Source organism: Culex pipiens, chromosome 3 (assembly GCF_016801865.2).
Source record: "Culex pipiens pallens isolate TS chromosome 3, TS_CPP_V2, whole genome shotgun sequence".
Lineage (NCBI taxonomy): Eukaryota > Metazoa > Arthropoda > Insecta > Diptera > Culicidae > Culex > Culex pipiens.
The window spans coordinates 182,974,520-182,996,072 of record NC_068939.1 but is presented as its reverse complement, the minus strand read 5'-3'; the positions used below and the strand labels follow the sequence as shown (position 1 = coordinate 182,996,072).

General features: G+C 37.3%; 1 protein-coding gene across 2 annotated transcripts in view; it reads left to right on the top strand.

The window, feature by feature from the left end:
* The window catches only part of LOC120420633 (long-chain fatty acid transport protein 4), a 29,411-nt gene extending 9,282 nt beyond the window's left edge, over window positions 1-20,129 (top strand). The window contains exons 1-6 of one of the 2 annotated variants that reach the window (XM_052710137.1): window positions 4,905-5,564; window positions 8,719-9,059; window positions 14,403-15,026; window positions 15,085-15,479; window positions 15,542-15,672; window positions 18,871-20,129. In XM_052710137.1, the coding sequence (XP_052566097.1) occupies window positions 8,944-9,059; window positions 14,403-15,026; window positions 15,085-15,479; window positions 15,542-15,672; window positions 18,871-19,488 (1,884 nt within the window). In that variant the 5' untranslated portion in view covers window positions 4,905-5,564; window positions 8,719-8,943 and the 3' untranslated portion in view covers window positions 19,489-20,129. Of the gene's footprint in view, window positions 1-4,904; window positions 5,565-8,718; window positions 9,060-14,402; window positions 15,027-15,084; window positions 15,480-15,541; window positions 15,673-18,870 lie in introns of those variants that run through there. The other variant, XM_039583709.2, reaches the window with a different exon arrangement.
* Window positions 20,130-21,553: the final 1,424 nt, after the last annotated feature.

The following is a 21,553-nucleotide window of genomic DNA, read 5'->3' as shown; positions in this document are numbered from 1 at the left end:
CGACGGTGTTGAGTACAAATGACATGGCATCACGGTACAGAAGGTTCTTCCGGGTTGCAACTGGTTTACAGACGGTTCTTGGATCAATATCGACAATTAGCAATGATATGATACTAATTTCAAGGTCAATATTTGGTGAAGAAGATTACTCACAGTTGTTTATTGCCATTGAAACCACATTTATCTCAAATAAAATGGTGTTAATTGAACGTTTTAAACATCTTCAGCTGAAATAGCTTGGAATCTTGAAGAACTGGTTTATAATAAACAGAATAAAACGGGAGATCGTAACGAAAAGATTAAAAAAAAGATTCAAGCAGAATAAAATGATGCATTTGAAAAATCCTTAGAATGTCGAAAAAAATCATCCACATTTGCGACATCTCGTCACAATTATTAGCCACCTTTTAACACAGCAACCATTACGAAACGAAGAAAAGAAAAGAACAAGAGATGCCCGAAGCCTTCTGCGCTCCAAGGTCCGGCCAGTGATGCCCATTAGGTTGCGCAGCGTTTGGAAGTGATTTTTTTGTAGCTGTTGTTCTCGCGGTCATGACATACTGCGTCGAATGGCTAACGGGCCAAGTTGAAAGTCATGTGTGTGGTGGCTTAAGGTAACCCCGCAGATCAGCGAAGTAGCGCTCAATGGCGGGTTGGTTATGGTTGTAGCCTAGCTCTGACATTGCGTGTGTTGTAATTTTTTTTGGACTAATCTCCGAACATGCAGCATCAATCTTCCGTGGAGTTTCAGTTGCTTATTGTTTGCGAGATGACAGGTGCGATTTACATGGGAGACTGAGTTTGGGTTGCATGATTTGTGGATCTGCTAATGACCAGACTTATGACGTTTCACCAAGAAAAATCACAAAAAAAAACATAAACAACATTTTAATGTAAAATCAAATATTTTTTTTTTTTTATCCAACGTATCTTCAAGGAGATCGGGTTCGTTCCCCGTGGGCGTTGAAGTCTCTTTGGCTTAAAAGCTTGCAAATGACCGTAAGATCAATGAACTTCTTGCCCCACCTCTAAAGAACAATGTATCTTTGAGAGTACGTGATCTTTTGTCGCGTATGTTATTTTTTTTTATCTGTGGGTAAAATGATGCTAATTTGCAAGATAATGACGTCGTAAAAGAGCAAAAAACCCCGTTGTGTGAATTTTCTTGTGTGCTGTGTGCAAACAAGCGTATGCAAATGAGGTTTTTTTTTATTACAAACATGCGATCATAATACGAACATAATTCATAACATGTGGCATTCTAAATGAGTTCTTAAATTTATTTTGTATATTTTGTAGATTATGTAGGAACCAAGAAACCTTGATTGTTGTTTTTAAATATATTTTTTGGTGAGGTTTATTTTTTCAATTCAGGCCGTTTAGAGTGGCTTGATGATAAAATATTTGAAATATCGATAAACAAAACCAGTTAAAAATTCTAATTTTTGAAAATGATAATAAGACCATTGGTTGAGACCCTATCTTCAAAATCTGTAATACAAATTTAAGGAAAAGTTTCTGATCACTTTTCGAAAAAAATTAAAGAGCTGAAACAATTCAAAATGCTTTCCCCTGCGTTTATGACCATTTTTAACATGCTTGAGTGAATCGAAAATATCTCCAGTTTTAATGAATTTTCAATGTACAGCTCGACAAAAAAAAAAAATCCGCAGAAATATTTTAGTTAAGACAAAGATTTTATGAAAACTTGTAATTACAAACCGACATTATTGCTGTATAATGAAATTTCAATGCTTTTTTCCTTGAAATTTTGAAATTCTGTCATGTTATTTTTTTTTGCAAAAAAAAACAATTTTAGCTATAACAGTTTTATTAAAGTTTCAATGACTTTAAAATTAAGCCTGACCATTTGAAAAGTTAAGTTTGATTTGAAAATTTGGAAAAATGGTCATCCGAAAAAATTGAAAATTTCAGAGAAATTTAATTTTTTAACATTGAAAATCATGAATAGTTTCCGATATATCATTACAACTAATAAGAGTTGTTACGAAAATTATTAGAAAATTAATGTTTTCTTGATTGCAATTATACTTTAATACTACTAATATTCGTCGCAGAAAGTATTTATCCGAATTTTTAAGTACACACTTAAAATTTCTAGATAATTTTTTTAGCTTTTTGAAACAACCATTTTTAAATGGACACTATTTTAAAATATTGAATATTTATACCTAAAATTACCCTCAAACGGCTTAAGCTTGGAAACGGTGCATTTTATCAAAATTTAAATTTAGCTTAAATTTCTTTGAATATTGCTTAGTAAAATCAAAGGTGTTTTTTTCGGTCCGTTCTATGGCCCAAAAGTTGAGTATCCCAAACATATAAAAAATAAGGCACTGTTTTTTTAAATTCAATTTAATTCAGTTTTTATTTTTGAATAAACATGTTACAATAAGTTCAATTTGTGTATAAAACAGAGTTTTTGAGTTCCTTTCAGCTGTGTGTTACACTAATCCATGTTCGAGAAATTGTTGTTTTAGCTATGGGCTTAACAAAAAGTAAGAAAAATTCAAAAAAAGAAAACTTACTAGAATTTCTGTTTTTTTTATTCTGTGAAAAAAATGAGTATTATAAGTATAAATATTTTTTTCAGAATTGTCTACATAACCACCTATAACTTTGATGATAACATCTTATCGATCAGAATGTTAGTTTGCTAGATACAGATTTTCCATATATCCATGTATTTATAAATCGTTTTTGTAAGGATCGTAGCAAAGAACGCATGATCGATCTTTTTTTTTGGTCAACTCCAGAATCAAAAGATACAAAATTAAAAATATCATGAAATCGGTTGGTTTTGTAGAAAATTACTTTTGTCTATCCAAAACACGGAAAATATCAATGGTTTCGTGAAAATAACCACTTTCCTCAACATTCTATAATTTAAAGAGTACTCGAATGAAAATGCAAACGTAGAAAATACATAATGTTTTCTCAATTGTTTTTAAATGGGCGGTGCATTTTTTTCTTTGAAACAAAATTTTTGTCTCTATAAATATATTATTTATTTTTTATTTTGACAACACTGCTGCATGAATTTTGTGTGATAGCTAAAAAATGACGAACTTTAAATGAATGGATTCGTCAGACTTTTGATGACTGATATATAAATCCTTAAAGTTGAAATTTTGTTGATAATCAGTTTTTTAAAAGTCAAACTCCTGATTCGATTTTTAATGTAAAAAAATGAAGCTTCTGAGAAAAGAGCTATTTTTGAAATTTTCGAATGCAAACAGTGATTCTAAAATTTCAAAGTATTTTTATTTCGGTAATAGCAGAGAATTTCACAATAGTTTAATTTTTTATATTGGAAATCTTTTAGGTGACACTAATTAGGCTAATTTTTCACATTCCTAATCTTTAAGAGGTCATCTTCAGTCAGAATAAAAAGACATTTTTTTTTCATTTTTTACGGACTCATTTAAGCCAGGGTGATTTCCTCCATGAATTTTACGGAAAACAAAAAAAGTATTTTAATTGGAAACCGACCTGATTGAACTTTTTCTTATTTGTGCCCAATTTTTTTTCAAGATCTTCTTTATTTATAAATATTCTAAATCAGGTATAAAAAATAGTGCCACCCCCACCTCAGGTTTTAACATATCGGTAAATTTTTAAAATTAGTAATAAATAACTATTTTTTTTGGAATTTAACTGAAATTGTTAAAGAGTGGAAAAAGAAAGGGGGTTTTTTTCCATGTACAAAGTCCAAATTTTACCTATAACTTTGCCGAATACACCAAATCGTTCAAAAATCCCTTTTCAAGATATATATATTTTTTAATTAACCACATGTCTATTTTGTACGACTAGCGCACAAAACTGTTTGGAGACTTGTGTGGCAAAACTTATTATTTTGATAAAAGATTTTGATGGACAATTTTGTTTCCAAATCAGAGAGTTTCCAAATATTGAAAAATCTCCGAGAAAAGTAAAAAAAAATCTTCTATTTTTTTACTTTTACTCGTTTTAGAAGGGATATTTTAGCCTAATTCGTAATCATTGCCTGTATTGACCAATTCCTCATTCAAGACACATTAGTTTGGAGGGGTTGACGATCCAGTTAATGCGCATCCTCAATAAAATAAGTCCTGTCAAATAAATCTGTCAAAATTGTGATCTGAATAAGACATTCTAAAAATATGCTGAAAAATTCCAATTTGAAATTCAGAATTTGATTTATCGAGAGATAAGGAACGTTCCTAACGCCGCACAAACCAACCCAACCGTAACAGTTCATTACGAATTCAAACAACCCCGTCCACGTAACTCAATTCCGACCGTTTTAAGTGGAGACGCATGGCGCATCGTCAACTCCCGCAGCCTACTGAGGGTGCCACCGTCCGTCGGATATTAGCAATTTGCGCTCAATTAGCCTCGTATGAGTGCCCCCTTAAGTGCGCCACAAATCAAGCATTAAAGCCGAGCAATAACTTCTCGTCCGAATGAGTTGAGTCGGAGCTGGGGGAGGTTCATCATACAGTAAATTTTATTGCGCTCACACCTCTCGAGACAGAAGGTGAAAACAATCGCACCTGTTGACCGCGGCTCTCTCTCTCAAAGAACTATAACGGCAAGGTTAGTCGAAATAACATGGGTTGCGGTGGTGCGGCCCTGGTTGTGCTGCGCAGATCGGACGTAATTTGCAAGGTAACATCGATTTTCCACGCGCATCAACATTCGGCGACGTTGACGTAATGCTTCCGAAATTGTTTGTGTGTTTTCAAAGCTTTTCTCTTTTTTTTTGGGGTTCAGCTGATGTTTGTTTTGCTTCTGGAACGAAACTGCTTTGAATAAGAGTGAAAGTTCACAGTAGGAGGAAATTTGCCTGCAGATTATTGGTTTTTCTGCTTTGGCAATCCCCTCTTTAGTTGGAGGAAATTGCCGATGCGAAGAAACAAAACAGTGTAATTGGAACCATTCAACTAGTTTTCCTCAAACCCGTCCCGTTTGCATCATCGCTGGAAAAGTGTTATTGTGTTCGGACGTATAGCGGAGATTGTTTCAGCGAAAAACTCGAAGCGTAAAAAAGTGAAATTTGCTTCCGACTTGAAATCCAATCGTAGTATGCGGCGACCACCTGCAAATCACGTGCAAATAACGAAGAGCCCAAAGACAATGCGGTAATCATCATTTATTCATTGCACAGAAGAAGTGCCACTGCATACGTAAGCTCCCAGAGATTATCAGAACGTAACGAAGTCACTGCACCGGACGGTGCGAAATCTGCATCGCCCATCGCCAGTACCGTCATTAAGCAGTCAACGACAAGACACCGCGCCCGGCAAGGCCTACTACTCCATACTTGGGGTTACGCCCTTTAGGCCGCTCAGTACACACTCCACGACCTTACCCAAGTAGGCCCCTTGGGAAGGTGGGCACGCTTAAAAGTGATGATTTTTCGAAATTTCCTCTTCTTCACCCAGCAACTGAACGTGAAGAGCAGGTTCGTCTCGTGACGCACGATCCGCTCGGTGAAGAACTTTGCCCGGGCGCGGTACGGTGCCGCCGGGAGGCGGTTGAACGATGGGTACAAGAAGGTAATTTGCGTTTTGGAGGCAGGCTTTTTTTTGTTTGTTTGTTTTGGGGATGCCGCTGCTGCATGATTATATGTTTTTAGCGGATTTTTGACGGTTTCGTGACGGGAGATATTTAAAATGGAATAAACTGTTGAAATTGAAAGCAATGCTTGTTTCAGCAAAATATAAATCAGATGCAGCACATGCATGCATTTTAAATCTTGCAAGGAAATGATAACACAACTCGACATTTTTAAAGTCAGTAAACGTTTCAGTATTGTCAAGGAATGATAAATTTGGGCTCCTTGAACACGCTCCAATCGATAGAATTGAAAATTAATTATTTGCCTGCCACTAACTAAAATGGTAAAGTTCAAGGTTAAATGCTTCGCAAGCATCAAAACCCTCGAATGACTGTTTTTTAATCGATTCTTTTTCACTTTTATTAAAGTTTATTTTTGTAAAATCCTTAAATTTTAAGAAAATTCCATATGTTAATCTTCGAACGTTCCCAAATTTTCATAATTTGTAGTACACATGGGTTTTCACCAAGTTTTCACGGCTATAGAGTTTTTTTTAAGTAATTTACAGTCCAGACTTGATTATCCGATGCGAAATTTATTATGCTTTTCCCTTTATTACAGTTTTTTTAAATGTAAAATAAGATTTTAATGTGAACCTTCCATCAGATGAGGAAGAAAAATGTCGGTCCCGGCCTTGGTTGTTAGGCCGTTAAGTCATTCCAGGTGAAGGAGTCGTCTCCATGCCATAAGTACAAACAACACACCAAACCAAACCTACTCCGGTGGAATCGCTGGCGGCGGTTGGACTCGCAATCCGAAGGTCGTCAGTTCAAACACTGGGGTGGAAGGTTCTTTGGAGTAGAAAAAGGTTTGGGTGCTCTCCCCATTCAAGCCTTCGGACTCCTAGGTTCGAACAGAAACTTGCAATAGAGACCACAAAAGACCCGTGGGTCGTTAATATATGGATGGTTTGATTTTTTTTGAAGATTTTAATGTAAAATTTTCACAGAATACCGCATTTTTATGAAAATACTTAAATTGTCATAATTTGCAATATGCGTATAAAACTATTCAAAATTTTGCCTCCTATTTGAAAACAAAGTAATTTACTGGCGAAAAAAACAAAAAAAAAAACGTATTTTTTCTGCACAACCGGCAAATTTGCACAGATTTTGCTTACCCGAATTATTCTTCAATCAGTTTTCATACGAGGTCAAAAGCTTCAAACCCTCAGGCTGATGGGTTCTCTTGCATGGATTTGGTAAAAATTTCGGACATCGGCCGTTTTTTTGCATGCAGAATCGACTACATTTAGACAAAATTTTATTGTTATACTTTTTGGGTCTTTTTGGACATCCCTTACTTAAGGTGGTACAGTCCAGACTTGATTATCCGAAGTTCGATTTTCCGAAGGTTTGTATGGAACTTCGGATAATCGAATTACGAACGATTTTTTTTTCGTATTCTTTCATTTTTTTGTTTTTAACATAAAATTTTAGTTCTACGACCCCATTTTAGTCAAATTTGAATTGTTGATAGCTTGTTAAAAAATAAAATGCATTTTTTCAATATTGCATCACCACCATTTAAACATTCTAAATCATTTTAGCGTAGTTTAGGGGTCATATTTATCCTGAACAATCATAAATTAGATAACGAAGTTTTTTTTTCAACAGTTTGAATATCCGAAGTGAATTTTATCCGAGGCCTTCGGATAATCGATTTTGGACTGTACTGTACTGTAAAACTTTTTTTTCGTAAAATTGCGATAACTGGTGATGTTTATAAGCATACCCCTTATGTTTTTACATCAAAGTGTTTGTAATTGTCTGCTCTACGACTTTGTATAATATTATTACACTGTAAAAATTACCTTGCAAAGTTAGAAAAAAACAGGAAATTTTAAAATGACATTTTTTGTCGTTAATGAAAAAAAACCAATGTGGGTTAATGTAGATTCCAAAAGTACATTTTAATGTAAAAAAAAAATGACATGTTGCAAATATTTTTACAGTTGAGTAACGGTAAATGGCAGAATTTTCAGAACTTTTTAAGTGTTTTTTTTTTTTCAATGAAAAATACGCTCCCTAAATAAGTCAATCCAACAAATATAAGAATAACTATGTAATCCATCTAAAATATTCAATTCTTAACAAAAAACAGAATAAACAGTTTTTGTTTTTTCATATAAATTTATTGCAAATTTAAATAGAGGTAAAAAAAATGATGCATGCAATTTCGTTTTATTCCAAAAATCACTATTTTCAAAAATTAAAAAAAGCACTGCATATTGGCTACAGTCGAAATTAAGAGTGTTTTCAATGAAAATTTATACTTGCAGCAGTAATTTTTTCGTCGCCCGATATTTTTATGGAAACTTTGATGAGCGGTTGTTTGAGTGATTTGATTATCAAAAGTTTCGATCCAGCAATTCATTACAGCCTAAATTTGACTTTCGGCTTTTCGTGAAGTTAGAGCAAAGTTTCACGTGTAATTTAACTTATGGGGTTACATACAAGTAAATCGGCAAAAATGTCAGAGGTTGGTTTGAGCACAAACTTAAACATTTTTTGAATCTGTTTTTAGGACATAAATTTGAAGACATTTGGTTGCACCATTGCCGAGATACAGCTATATGAAGTAAGCATTTTCAAAAACGGGTGTCACGATATCTCAACACTGCCTTGACCAAATCTGCACAAAATTTAAACTGGTCCTGTGTGCATGACGAAGGCAGATTTAAAAAAGTTTATTTTTAAAAAAGATCAAAATATTTTTATATTTTTCATATAAAAAATCGAATGTTTTGATTTTTGCATTTTTAAAAAATACAAAATTTCAGAATCGGGCTTCATCATCCACACGGGATATGTCTTACGAGTCTTCACTCCAAATTTCAGCCATTTTGGTCTATCCCATCTCGAGATATCGTGGCACCCGTAAATCAACTCGGTATTCAGAGAAAACCGCTCGCAAAGTTTGACAGTTCGCTTTGCGCATGGCAAAATTTCTAGCGTTTTGGTGCGTACGCGCTCAACGCCGCCACAGCGCAACGCTTGCTACGCCTAAAGCGCGGCAAAGCGCCTCAAGACGTAGCAAGCTTTTCAAGCTTTTGGATTAATCGCGTCGCTTCTCTCAATTCTCTCTTCCAGCCTGCCATCGTCGACATAGAGAAGGGACAGGTCGAAAATGAGCCTCCGTCGAACGGCAAGCAACTCTCCGCGCTTCCAGCGCCAGAAGCAGCCTTCACCAGTAACGCCGTCCATCAGTCCAGTGCACGCCCGTCCAACGAGCGGTTCAGACTAGTGCTGCTGTACGTGGTTCAGTTCGCGGGCTTGGGAGCTTGCATCGCCGGAGTCGTTCTCGTGTGGTACTTCATGGGCTGGGAGTTTGGAGTTCCGGCGGTGCTGATCGCGCTGCTGGCCGTGCTGATCGCCAGCGGGAAATGGCGCTGGTTCTACATCGCCGCCGTGACGGCGCCCCGTGACGTGAAGTGAGTTGTTGTTCCCCGTGAGGGATAATTGGTGCGTGAAGGAAAAAAAAAGTCGAGATCCAAGTGTGCGGTTTGAATTGGTGGGGATTTCTCTTTTAGCGTTTTTTGTTCGTTTCTTGCTCACGCAAGGTGCATACAAGACACGCGTCACAGTCTTGGCCTACTGCGGCCTGCGGCCGCGCGCTCTCTCTTTTGGTGTTGATGGCAGATCGTCAAGGTACGATCTGTTTGCGCCGTGTAGAAGAATGCAACTCAAGGCTGCCTAGGCCGAAAATGGAAAACCGGTTTGGCCAGCCTGGGCTAGGTATTGAACAAAGTGACTTTTTTTTCGCTGTCCAGAAACTATCCGAAACGTGTGCGAATCATTGACCTTCGCGGACCCGCGCCGAGCCGGGTCGCGTCGAGTGTAATTGGATGCAGAGTTTAAGTAGACTTCCAGAACACGGCGAATAATTAGTCGTCGGTCGTGCCAGGAGGAGTGTGAGGAGCACGGCAATAACAGCGAAATGCTTGATTGGGCTCGATTATGCAAGTTTTAAAGTGGCGGAGAGTGACTTAACCCTTAAGTGTGTTGGTTGAGCGCGAGTTAGTACTCAGCGTCGACGTCGTTGCCGATTTCGAAGGTGCCAGTAATGGGGTTTTAAGCGATAAACACGGAACTTATCAACACCATCAGCGTTCGTGCTTGCCGTTGATTGAACTTCAATTGCAGTCCGAAGAAAGGCATGACGCGTACTAATCCATTCAGCTTAGTTGCGCTTCAAGCTGATTTGTGAGGTTGATTTCTTATCTTGCATCCTGCATTCTTGTGTTTTTTTTTATCTTTGCTAAATTTAAAATAATTTAATCTAATGGTAATTTATTTTTAATGTACCGATTATATTCAAAAAGTTCCAAGCTCTTAAAACACAATCAAATTCGTTAAGCGAGGTGAGAACCAGGAAAACCACCTTCCACCGTGCGTGACGTTCTACCATTTGGGTAAATAACTCCCTGTGCCAACCGGCTGTGGCGCGCACGTGGTTCTGCATACTAAGTCGCTTCGGCTTGCGTTAAAAAGTGCCTTTTTCGGTGGAAGTGTCTTGGTTTAGTTCTGCGTTACCATATTTGTGACAGACATTGACGGAGTAACACGTCATCAAAATGGCTCTTGAGGTTGTCTGAGTTGAATGACACCGGTTTGCATTGGTTTGTAAACAATCCACGCTGACGCGTGGTTGGTACAATCCTCATTGGCGATTGCTTTTCAGCTACAATGAGTTATCATGATATCGCAAAGTTTTCTAGCAATTTTGCTTTCTTCGTTTGCAAATCGCAAGACGCCGTCGGCGTCTCAAGTCCGAAGGTCGCTCGTGTATTTTGCTTTGCACTGCTAGTTCACTCGATCAACTTGAACAAGTTTCATAACAAATAATACAGCTCGAAGAGATAGCTAGAGAGAGCAGGTTTCGTTGCGATTGTACACGGCGATTGCAACTGCTTATTACTGGACTTACGACGACCCAGCTGCTGCAACGGCTGAGCAAGCTTTGAAGCGCACGTATAGTGAGTGAAACTGTTGTTTACATTGTTTACAGTCAACAACTCGTCGCCATTGTTCTATATTGTCGCAAGTGCATGCGCTTCATTGAGAACACTCTTTTGTACAGCTTTCAACATGGGGCCTCTGCGGATTTCATTTTCAGATAAACAAAAAAAAAAAAAGAGTGAAAATTGCTGTGTGTGCGACAACTAGTCAAAGGGATTTCAGATCAGAACGCGTTTGACACTCGTACTTGTCCAACTACTGCAGACATTTTTAGTTATAACTTGGGACTTCGGCAATGGACTGCCAAACCAAGCAGATAGCACGATCGCGCCGATACTCTTATGTTAACATTATGTGTTAATTCTCGTGACTTTAAAGCCACATCCAATCAAATTTCAATAATAGCGCTGCTTTTTATATTTACATAACCTGACCCATCTTCACTTATACCTATCGACTCAGAATCAAACACTGAACAAATGTCAGTTTGTCTGTGTGTATGTGTGTTATCAAAATTGTCACTCCGTTTTCTCTGAACTGAATGGACCAATTTATGCCAAACCGATCGCATTTGACTCGGGTCCCATACATCGGGCCTAAAAAAAAGTTTCTATAAGTAGTAAAAACGTTAAGTATACAAATGTGTTTTTGCATATGACCGGATGTTAGATAAATGGCCGAAAATTATATCAAAAAGCATCATGATATAAACCGTTTCATAGGTAATTGAAAGATCTTTCCAAAGAGTCTAAAATATTAAAGATCTGGCAACACTTTCTCAAGTCCTGACCGCTTAAGTGATATTGATGTACTTTTTTTTAAAGGCGGATCTCACCTATGGGTAATTCTCTACCAACTCACACAAAATTGGGAAAACTTGCCCCGACCCCTCTTCGATTTGCGTGAAACTTTGTCTTAATGGGTAACTTTTGTCCCTAATCACGAGAACGAGGTCCGTTTTTTGATATCTCGTGACGGTGGGGCCATTTTTGAACATGCGAAAAATGATATTTTTTTCAATAATTTGCAGACTGAAACAGTGATGAGATGGAAATTTGGCGTCAAAGGAACTTTTATGTTAAAAAAAAAAAACACAAAAAAAGTTTTAAAAACTCTGCCATTTTTCGTTACCAAACTGTAAATTTTTTGGAACATGTCATTTTTAGGGAAATTTGATGTACTTTTCGAATCTGCATGATCCCAGAAGGGTAATTTATCATATCGAACAAAAATTTTCATTTTTAAATTTCGTGGATAGGTAATTGTAAACCGGGGGACGCATTTACAAAGCGGATTAAGTGGCTATTTCTACTCTAATTTTAACATATTTGCAGCTGAAATGGCAAAATATTACATCGATTTTGATTATTTACGAATACTAATGTTATAAGATACGAATATTAATGTACCATGATAATGGTCTCAAAAATCATTTTCATTATTTTTTTGCTGTTTTTGAAAAGTATTTTCATCGCAATTCAGTAACGATGTATCACGATAAAGTTGCCAGTTTTTTTTTATGTTATGCAATTTTTAATATTGGATATGGCAGTGTCAAAAATTAAGTTAAAATAGTATATTCAGAAAATTCCCACAATCCTAATCATCTAATTTTATGGCTTTTTTTGAAAATTGCGTAAGTAAGACGGTAACATGCAAGTATGAATTTACACTTGATGGTATGAGAATTTTTGTATTCATCTATCCAAAAGTTTACATTTGTGACATTTTTTTTTCAAAACGTCGGCAATTTGGCAGCTTGCATTTAAAAACAAAAAAAGTGTTCCTAGAGTTTTATTTGAAAAGGTTTTATAAATGTTGGGAATCCCATAGCTTATAAGACATTAATGACTCTAGATTTCGTGATTTTCAATTGTTTTGTCATAAAAAAATCATAATTGAAAAAAATGACTATCTAAAGAGTCTATATTTTCTGAAAAAAGTGTCTCAGTGCGTTGCGCTGATTCTCTAAATTTATTTTAAATGTTTTTGCCTTCCTCACCTTACTGAGGAAAGGCTATACATTCACTCGAAAAATGAACTTCCTTATTCGACCTCGTAAACCCACCTGTCGACCTATCGACTCAAAATCAAATTCTGAACAAAATGTCTGTGCGTGTGTCTGGATGAGAGTCCGTGCACCTAAATAAATGCACTCGATTATCTCCGAACTGGCTGAACCGGTTTTGCCCGTAGTAAATATTATGAAGTTTAGAAAAATACTTCAAAAGTTATGCTAAAAAAACACTTTAATAAAAGTCCGGAAGTTTGTAAAAGGGTGGTTTTGTAAGAATTTGTTTTAGAAAGGTATTCAAAAGACCTTTCCAACGAGTTCAATAGATTGAAAATCTGACAACCCTATCACAAGTTATTGGTACTTTAGTGTTACTTATACACTTTTCAGAGGCCGGATCTCAAATATTTTGATGGAAACGATCTATCGTGTGACCCCTGGTTAGATTAGGTCGACATTTTTATTTTACAAAAAAAAATGTACTATTGTGAGGAAGGCATCAACCAACTTACGGTGGATTAGGTGATTTTTTTTTCTAATACCTTTCAAATAAACAAAAATGTTGAAGATTATGCGTTTGCTTTAAATTGTTCAGATTTTGAATCAATATCCAAACGATGGGACATTTCTAATATAAAGGGACATCTTCATATAATAGATACATTTCCAATTGTTTGTAATTCAATCCTGCTAGTTTACATTTAATATCAGGGCAAGGATTCATGTGGAATTTAATATATTTTTAGAAGCGTCTCAGTGATCGTTTTCTTTTTACGTAACGCTGAATTTTAAATTTTTAAACCACGCTGAACATGTTAATTCAAAATATACGTATAAAGGGCTACAAAGAATCGTGATTCGTTTTGCAGAAAATTTCCCGGATCAAAAATTCATCAATTTGAGTGAAAAACTTCTTTTTATGACATAAACGTAATGAATTATACCAGCTACCAAGTCATTGAGGTGTTCTCGGAATTACGGATGAACCTGGGGTTTACGCCTGACAACTCCAATCACATATAAAAAGTCAACCACAAAATCCAATTTGCGTCAAAGCTAACTACTCAAGACCAGTGCTGAAAATGTCAGGGGTCATGACGTGAAAATCGGCGACGCTGACACGAATTTTTCAGATCCAGTCACTGAACCGCAAAACCGTGACATAAACAAATCCGACGCAGTCGTGAGTGCCCTAGCTCATTGAGCAGCTGCAATGCAAGGCAGTAGTCGACCAACGCTCATTCGACGTTGCACGCACACACATAAAGAAACAAGTTTTTACGCAAAAAGTTTGTATTTATGCATAAAAATGTAATTTTGACTAAAAGTTATGGTTGTTTTAAGTGTTTTGCACAGTCTACAACCATTCAATTGTTTGAAAATAATCAAAATAGTGTTTAAAGAGGATTTTACGAGTCAGTCATATGAGCCAAATTGAGTGAGTGTAGCTCATTTTTTCATGTCTCTCATTCTCCAGCAGCCGACCGGCAAGAGTCAGGCGGCAGTGGTAGAATAGACACAGTAGGCTTGCAGTCACATGCTAGCAGTGAACTGACATTTTGGTTTGCTTCATGAGTACGCTGGGTTGGAAACTTTTTGCAGGCCTGCTCAAGACACTTGGATCTGCAGTCGCTCATGCTCATCAGCATCCTCAATAGCGCGATTCAGCTTTAGCAATTCAAAGCATCATTTGGCTCATCTCGCTCGTTTTTTCCTACCACGTATGACCTCCAAAGCGCGCGTCGTCAACCATTTTTTGTTCAAGATCATTACAAACTCTTCGTTTCTTTGTTTTCCGCAGAGCGCTGAGCCGGTACGTGAAGCTGCTGTTCCTGGTGAAGAAGTACGCACGCCAGAATGCCACCATCGCCGATATCTTTGCCGAGTACGTGGCCAAACAGCCGGAGAAGGTGTGCTTCGTGTTCGAGGGACGCGAGTGGACCTTCCGGGAGGTCAGCGACTACTCGAACCGGGTGGCGAACGTGTTTCACACCCACGGGTACAAACATGGGGACGTGGTGGGGCTGGTGATGGAGAACCGGCCGGAGTTTGTGGGGACCTGGTTGGGACTTTCGAAGTTGGGAGTGATCATTCCGTTGATAAATCACAACTTGAGGAAGAACGCGCTGTTGCACAGCATTACGGTGGCCAAGTGTAACGCTCTGGTGTACAGTGAGGCACTGTGTGAGGCGATCGGGGAGATTACGGAGTCGTTGCCGTCGACGATGGCGCTGTATCAGTTTAACGATGCGATCCAGCAGACGGTGCTGGCGAACTCGAAGGATCTGGCCACGCTGCTGCAGTCGGCTTCCAAGGAGTTGCCGACGACGAACGTGAAGAAGGCGTCGCACCACGATCAGCTGTTGTACATCTACACTTCCGGAACTACGGGGCTGCCGAAGGCTGCCGTCATTACACACTCGAGGTAGGTTGGGAAAACCACAAGAAGAGATTCAATCCACTCACCATTTCAAATCTTCCAGATACCTGTTCATTACGGCAGCCATCCACATCGTGGCCGGATTCAGCCCGAACGACGTGTTCTACACTCCGCTGCCGCTGTACCACACGGCTGGTGGAATGATGAGCATCGGGCAGGCGTTGATCTTCGGTGCGACGGTCGCGATCCGTAAGAAGTTCTCCGCGTCGCAGTACTTCACCGACTGTCAAAAGTACAACTGCACCGTTGGGCAGTACATCGGCGAGATGTGCCGGTACATTCTGGCGACGCCCGAGTCGGGCAACGACAAGGACCACAAGGTACGGTTGATCTTTGGTAATGGACTGCGTCCGCAGATTTGGCCCCAGTTTGTCGAGCGGTTTAACATTCCGCGGGTGGCGGAGTTTTATGGGGCTACCGAAGGCAACGCTAATATTGGTGAGTAGAATTTGTCAAAGTTATTCGGGAAGCGGAATTCAGCAGTTTAAATTCAATTTTAGTCAACATCGATAATACTGTGGGTGCGATCGGCTTTGTGTCTCGAATCATTCCGTCGGTGTATCCGATTTCGATCATCCGCGCTGATCCAGCTACCGGTGAGCCCATTCGTGGCAAAGATGGCTTATGTCAGGTAAGTAATTCAATAGTTTTTTTTTTAAAGAAAACAGTTTTCTCAAAAATGATTTTTTTTAAAATTTAATATTTATAAATAGTTGAGACTTGTGACAACTTTTTCTATGACCAAAGAAGCTATTTTGCATCATAATTTCGTTCATACAAATTTTCACCGATTTTAGAAGAAGTCGATACAAAAATGCTTTTAAAATAATTTAAAATGGGCATCTTGAAAACGTAGCTTCTGATCGGTTTGGTGTCTTCGGCAATGTGCTGATGAAAAGAATAAAAAAACACTCTTAAAAAAAATTACCCATTTTGCCTACCTCACTTGTGTAAGTGAGAAAGTCGTGTTCCAAAAAAAAAAAACTTTTTGCGGTACTACATCAGAATTTCACAAAAATTCAAAATACAGTCCAGACTCGATTATCTGAAGGTTTTGGCAAAATTTTACTTCCGATAATCGAAGCTGTAAACAAAATTTTTTTCGTTGTCTTATTTTTGATTATTTAGCTGGAGTATGACCTCAGAACAAATTGATTGAAAATGTTTCAATCCAAGATGGCGGACAAAATGGCGGTGATAAAGTAATAAAAACATGCATTTATTATTTGACTAAAATGGAGTCACAATTTGTCACGAATTTGATGTTAAAAGTAAGAAAATAAAAAAATACGAAATTTCTTTTTTTCTTCGTGATTCGATTATCCGGCTGTCTATAATTTTTTCAGTCCCTTCAAAAGGATTGCTTTGATTTTTAGTTCTATAATTTGATAACTCCTACTCTCGACGGTCCTTTCAATATCGACACCGAGAGAGTCCACTGTAAATATGATTTTAAACGCAGGAAAATGCATTTCAAATGGTTTTTGGATGATTAGACTTTAATGTCTTTTGCAATTTTGAAGTTTTTTTTTATTTTTTTTTGTAATTTGAAAATATTTGCAACGGCCTAAATGTGATTTTAAACCCAAACATTTGTAAAAAGTTGAAAATTCTAGAGTTGTTTTTTTATTTTAGCTGTACTTTCCATGAATATCACAAATTGGTGTGAAAAATTTGCATGGTAAAATTTATTATTATTTTTCATTTAGTTAAATATGGCTCAAACTATGGAAAATTTCTGACCTATTTTAGCAAGGGCATTTTTGGTCACAAAATGTAAAACAAAACTTTTATAACAATATGAAAATTTCAAAGTTATTTTCTTTAATTATTGATGTACTTTCCATGGAAATATTTTTTTTAAAATTTTCCTTAACCAAATTTGTTATTACATATTTTTTAAGTTGAATGTGGCTAAAACTCAGAGAAAATTCTGATTTTGTTGTGCAAAGGACCAGGTTATACCAAAACCTGTAAATTTTAAAAATGTGTTTTTAAATTCTAGATATACTTTTCATGAGAATCGACTATTTAAAGAACTTCAGTTATTATTTTTTATTCAGTTGAATATGGCTAGAACAATGAGAAATTTTTGACCAGTTTTATCAAAGGCATTATTTTAGCCATAAATTGTGGTCTTTAAACCAAAACTTTATTAAAAAGCTGAAAATTTGAAAGCTGATCTTTTCTATTAATGATATAGGTACCCCAACAACGATATCAATAATTTATTTGAATATTGTCTAGGTATTCCGTACCACTGATTATATATATTTTTATATTGCTGGAATTTTGGAAAAAAAATCAAACTTTGTTGGTTATTTGCTCATTTTTCTAATTTGTTTTCTTCCTGTTAAATATTACCGCATTGTAAAAATATGTGATATTTAATTTTAATCCGGAAAAAAATACAAAAAAAAAAAAAACATACAGTCATCCCACATATTAGGAACACCCACAAATTCGGAACACTTTTGTGGTAATTTGTCAATAGAATGCAAAATGCAACTTTTCTGCCGACCCTGCTATTTTTAAGGCCTTTATTTGGACATTCTCTTGCTATTTCACCAGTAAAAGTAATACTTTTCAAACAAAAACTGCATTTCAAGACTATTTTATCCAGAGCAGCAAAATACTGCCTCCAAATTGCCTGTTCCATGATTGTGGGATGTTATTGTGTCTCCCACAATTGTGGAACACCTGAATTTAACTGATAATTTCACAAAAAAGTTATCAGACCATTCATAAAACATCACTAACCATGAGTTTTATTGGTTTCAGAGTGCAAAGTCATTATTTTGCAAAAAATGTGTACACCTGGAGAGAAAAAAAAGTTTGTTTACATCGTTAGAAAAAAAATGTTCCGAATTTGTGGATTTCAATGGTCAATGTTTTTCTTCGAAAACTTGATATAAATCGTAAAAATGTACAGCCGGTCTATACATCAATCGAAAGATCGCAAGAAAAGCTTTCACATGAAGGTAAAAGCAAATCATTATGTTCAATTATCGATTTTATATGATTTATTGAACATTTTCCGATCTGTAAACTGTTCCGAATATGAGGGATGAGTATTACATCAATACCAAATCGAGTTTTGTGATAATTTCTCTGTTATTCAATTTCCATAGTAACAGTTCAATAGGGCGAATCTGCATTTGTAAACAAGCAGTCTATCCCTCTCTTACTTAACGTGAACTGTCACTTGAGCAAAAGGGATAGACTGTTTGTTTACAAACGCAGATTCGCCCTATTGAACTGTTACTACGGAATTTTCTTTACGTTGCGTGAACGAGGAAAAGAGAAGAAGTGTGTAGTGATATTTTGGTGCATGAATCAGCAAAGCATTTTCTATCATTTATTTACAACACTAAATGTGTGAAAAAGTGAGGTAAAGAGAGTATTGTTTCATCTCCTATTGTCAACTTTGTCGTAGATATCAAATCAACAAGAAAGCGTTAACGAAATTGGGAATAAGCAGGAAATCTTTTTTAATTTAAAACGTATTTTAAAATGAAGGGATTACTTCATGGTTTTTGATTTCGTTGACTTATTTCACGTTTTTGCAAACGCTTGTTTCCGTGTAGATTTTAAGATAGTTTACCTACTCATTTTGTAAGAGCAGATCGATGTTGCAAAATAGCTTCTTTTGATATAGAGAATGGTCAAAGTTTCATCCAAATTTAAAAAAATAAAGATTAAAAATTTCGAAAAAATTAACTGTTCAGCAGTTGAACCTTCGGTAAACTTGACCGATTTCTGGGAAAAATATCTAAGTGACTTGTGAAAGAAAACAAATCTCATATTGAACATTTTTCCTACAATGCAGCTGTGCCAACCGAACGAACCGGGCGTATTCATCGGTAAAATCCTGCCCAACAATCCGAGCCGTGCCTTCCTGGGCTACGTGGACAAGGGCGCTTCGGAGAAGAAGATCGTGCGGGACATCTTCAAGAAGGGCGACTCGGGCTTCCTGTCCGGGGACTTGCTGGTCGCGGACGAGCGAGGCAACCTGTACTTCAAGGACCGAACCGGCGATACCTTCCGGTGGAAGGGCGAAAACGTATCAACCAGCGAGGTGGAAGCCGAGGTGAGCAACGCGTCCGGCTATCGGGACACCGTCGTGTACGGCGTTGAAATCCCCAACCTGGAGGGACGCGCCGGCATGGCCGCCATCTTGGACCCGGAAGGTCAGGTCGATCTCGTCAAGCTGGCGGACACCCTCAAACAATCGCTTCCGTCGTACGCTCGACCCATGTTCGTTCGACTTCTCACCAAAGTGGACATGACCGGCACGTTCAAGCTGAAAAAGCTCGACCTGCAAAAGGAGGGATTCGATCCGAACGTGATCGAGGACGCCGTGTTTTACCTGTCTCCCAAAGGCGCGTACGAACGCCTCACGAAGGAAGCCTACGAACAAATCAAGCGGGGTGAAATCCGGTTCTAAGCTCTTAACCAAACTTCCTAAACCAATGCTCAATAGTCCCCTTCCCCCTACGCGAACCTCCCTCATTTATCAGAAGCATTTCCCCAACCCGTAACGCTGAAGTGGGTGACCCACGTCCCAGAAATCAATTGCAACTCTTTCTCCCCGAACAACTGTGATAACGACCCGGAGAGTGAAGCTTCGCGGAGAAAGAGACACACATATCAGAGATTGAACGAACTGAGCGGGATTGGCGGGTTGCCCCTTGCAAGATTCTTCCTTTGTTTGTTTCGAATTAGTTTCGACTTAGTTAGACTGGATTAAGCAATAACTTGTGTGGTAGAAGGATTACGTTTTTTACCGTTTTTTTTGCAGGCTATTTTGTGTAAGTATTTTTTTTATGAATAAAGTTTACGCCCACTGTTTTGTGTATGCTAAAAATAATAATATCGTGTAAATACCGAGTTCCGTCTGAGGAAGCAAAGGCATTCCAGTTTGTTTGAACGAACGCGCGCACCTGCCCTCGGGTGTTGTGGTTTTTTTGTACTTAGGATCGAATCAAATGTTTAGATAGATGTAATTGCATTTAAGCAGTTAACAGTAATTGTGGTAAAGCTAAGATGGTGTCACTGAGATGATGCAGAATAAAATGGTTACTAATAGTTGGATGCGTTGGTGTTTGCAGAAAAATTGAGAAATCCTTGATAAAAATGATGCGGTTTGAACACCTTGTGCTAACAAAAATCCAGTTCAACGAATCAACTCTGCCTTAAACTTTACGCAGTAGGTCTGGCCGCTTTGTATGTGTGTTTTTTCCTCTCACTCTTTTTCTGTCTCTCTCTCTCTCTCTTTTGTTCAATATTATTTTCAATTTTGAAGGCCACGTAGTTTATGCACGATCCTTTGATTGAACGTTAAAGTGCTGATATGCCAAACGTAGGTGCTCGATGGAAATACAAGTCATTCTCCAAGATATTTTTTTTGAAAACCAAGGCCGATGGTAATATTTCTTGTTTTTTTTTGCCAAAGTCTAAACAGAGGCAACACATAAAAAATAGAATAAAATTAATTCCAAGCCATGGTTAAAACATTTCATTAAAAAAGTGTTTAAAAATGTATTATACACCAGTACAGTTGTTTTGCGATCATAAGCTTTCAAAAAAAATCTTTACAAATGCGGTACAAACTTAATAATGTTAAAAATTTCATTGCAGGACATTTTTTTAAAGTTAATCGTGAGTATATTTCTATTGAAATTTTGAAGTTTTTAGAGTTTCTTCCCTCCAGAATTTTTTGAAGCAAAAATTGTACACGGATAAAAATCATTTGAAGCGCTTATTTTTCCAAACTTCCAAATACAATCGTGACGTTTTCTGAGTAATGCCATAAAGTCCGTTCAAAATTTGTGTCCTGATGACTTGGCTTTTTTTTGCCTTCCTCACTGAGGTAAGGCTATAATCCTGCTCTAAAAATGAACTTCGAATAAAAACGTCGTAGACCCACCTTCATGTATACATATCGACTCAGAATCGAAAACTGAACAAATGTCTGTGTGTATGTGTGTGTGTATGTGTGTGTGTATGTGTGTGTGTATGTATGTATGTGACCAACAAACTAGCTCATGTTTCTCGGCACTGGCTGAACCGATTTGACCCGAACTTGTTGCATTAGACTTGGTTTAGGGTCCCATAGATCGAGTTTTATACAGATTGAAGTTTCGATAAGTAGTTCAAAAGTTATGTATAAAAATGTGTTTTCACATATATTTGGATCTCACTTAACTGTATGTAAACTATGTCCGGGTCTATCATCCGACCCATCGTTGGTTAGGTTATCAAAAGACCTTTCCAACGAGTCTAAAACATTGAAGATCTGGCAACCCTGTCTCGAGATATGGCCACTTAAGTGATATTTATGTACTTTTTTGAAGCCGGATCTCACTTAAATGTATGTAAACTATGTCCGGATCCTCCATCCGACCCATTGTTGGTTAGGTTATTAAAAGACCTTTCCAACGAGTCTAAAACATTGAAGATCTGGCAGCCCTGTCTCGAGATATGGCCACATAAGTGATATTGATGTACTT